General features: G+C 43.6%; 1 protein-coding gene across 1 annotated transcript in view; it reads right to left on the bottom strand.

The window, feature by feature from the left end:
• The window catches only part of LOC101856574 (xaa-Pro aminopeptidase 1), a gene marked incomplete at its 5' end in the record, with an annotated part of 51,255 nt that overhangs the window by 27,169 nt on the left and 22,658 nt on the right, over positions 1-1,428 (bottom strand). The window contains 1 exon segment of the mRNA XM_005097656.3: positions 1,044-1,107. Coding sequence (XP_005097713.2) covers positions 1,044-1,107 — 64 coding nt within the window.

Raw genomic sequence — 1,428 nt, 5'->3', positions numbered from 1 at the left:
AGGAGGGGGAGGGGGTTAGCGAAAAGTGATAAGGTGATATTGGTGAAGTCGGTAGGAAAGAAGTTATTGTAATGATGATGACGATGATGATGATGATGATGATGATGATGATGATGGTGATGGTGATGGTGATGATGATGATGATGATGATGATGATGAGGATGAAAGGTGGAGGAGGAGGGACAGGAGCGGGAGGAAGAGAGAAGAGAGAGGAAATCTGACGTCTTTTACAAAGACGGTAACGATGAAATCTGTTGCCATGATGATGATGGTGATTATGATGTGGACCAACAACACCAAGGCATGGACTGGCCTAAGTATGACAGAGTGCATGACGGCAGCTAGCGACCATGAGCAATAGCGGGTCATTACACGTCATTGCACTAAATAGAAAGTGGGAGAGTCCGCGATCTGCGAATGTGGACACGACCACGAGGATGCCAACCATATCCTTCAGCACTACCCGCACTACGCCTCCCTTCGTATACAGGCGTGGCAGAATGTGACTCCTCTTGAGAGAGAGCTCTATGGCAGTCTCTCAGATTTGAAGCGGACTGCACAGTTTGTGCGCGACATCGGACTGACTGTATAGCTGCTGTCATCGAGAACAAGGAAGAAGAAGAAGAAGAACTGCAAGTTAACCTCTGAGCCAGAGATGACAGCTCCAGGTATCCAGGTATTCAAGAAGGTGGCGATGGGGAAGATAATGATTATCCCATCGCTCACAGGTATTCACAGTGAATCTAAATTGGTCGCTTTTAAGCACAAGCAGGCTATCCCAGATTTTGGGGGTTTTCCGGAATCTTGACCTACACCAAAAGTGGGCATTGCCCTCTACCTATAGGAGAAGTTTGGTTTCATTGGAGTGTTTATTTGTTTGGTTATATGGAAAACTCTCCTAGTCTATTAAAGAAACTGAACAAGGGGCAAAAACTTTACCTTCGTTTTTCTCAAAACAGCATTTTTTGGGACAGCCCCCATTGTGCTTAAAAGCGACCAATTTACTCAACTATCCGAGCAAACGATGAACCGTGCGTGCGTACCTGCTGAGCCGCCAAAACCACTGATGAACCCCCGTCTGCGATCGAAAGACGTTGGGTACTCGCTCTGAAAATAAAACAAATCTTGTTCCTCTTTCTGCTCTTTTGATTTTGTTGTTCATGCCAAAAGTGTTGATTGCAGTGTAAATGTTTTCCTCTCTCCCATTTGAAAAAAATCCGGGTTTTTTTTTGGTTCTTCTGTTTTCCGTCGTTCACGCCAAATGTGTTGATTGCAGTGTGTTTTATGGGTTTTTTCAACCTGCTCTCTGCTTCGTTTCTGTATTCACTTACTTGTTAATATTTTCGTTCACTTAACTGAACAGTATGTTCGTTAAGTTGGAGTCTATCTATTTTAGGAAATAGAGAATTATACATATACATATATATA

The sequence above is a fragment of the Aplysia californica genome, unplaced genomic scaffold (genome assembly GCF_000002075.1).
Source record: "Aplysia californica isolate F4 #8 unplaced genomic scaffold, AplCal3.0 scaffold00160, whole genome shotgun sequence".
Classification (NCBI taxonomy): Eukaryota; Metazoa; Mollusca; class Gastropoda; order Aplysiida; family Aplysiidae; genus Aplysia; species Aplysia californica.
Note: the sequence above shows the minus strand (reverse complement) of the source record. Positions and strands in the feature narration are given on the sequence as shown.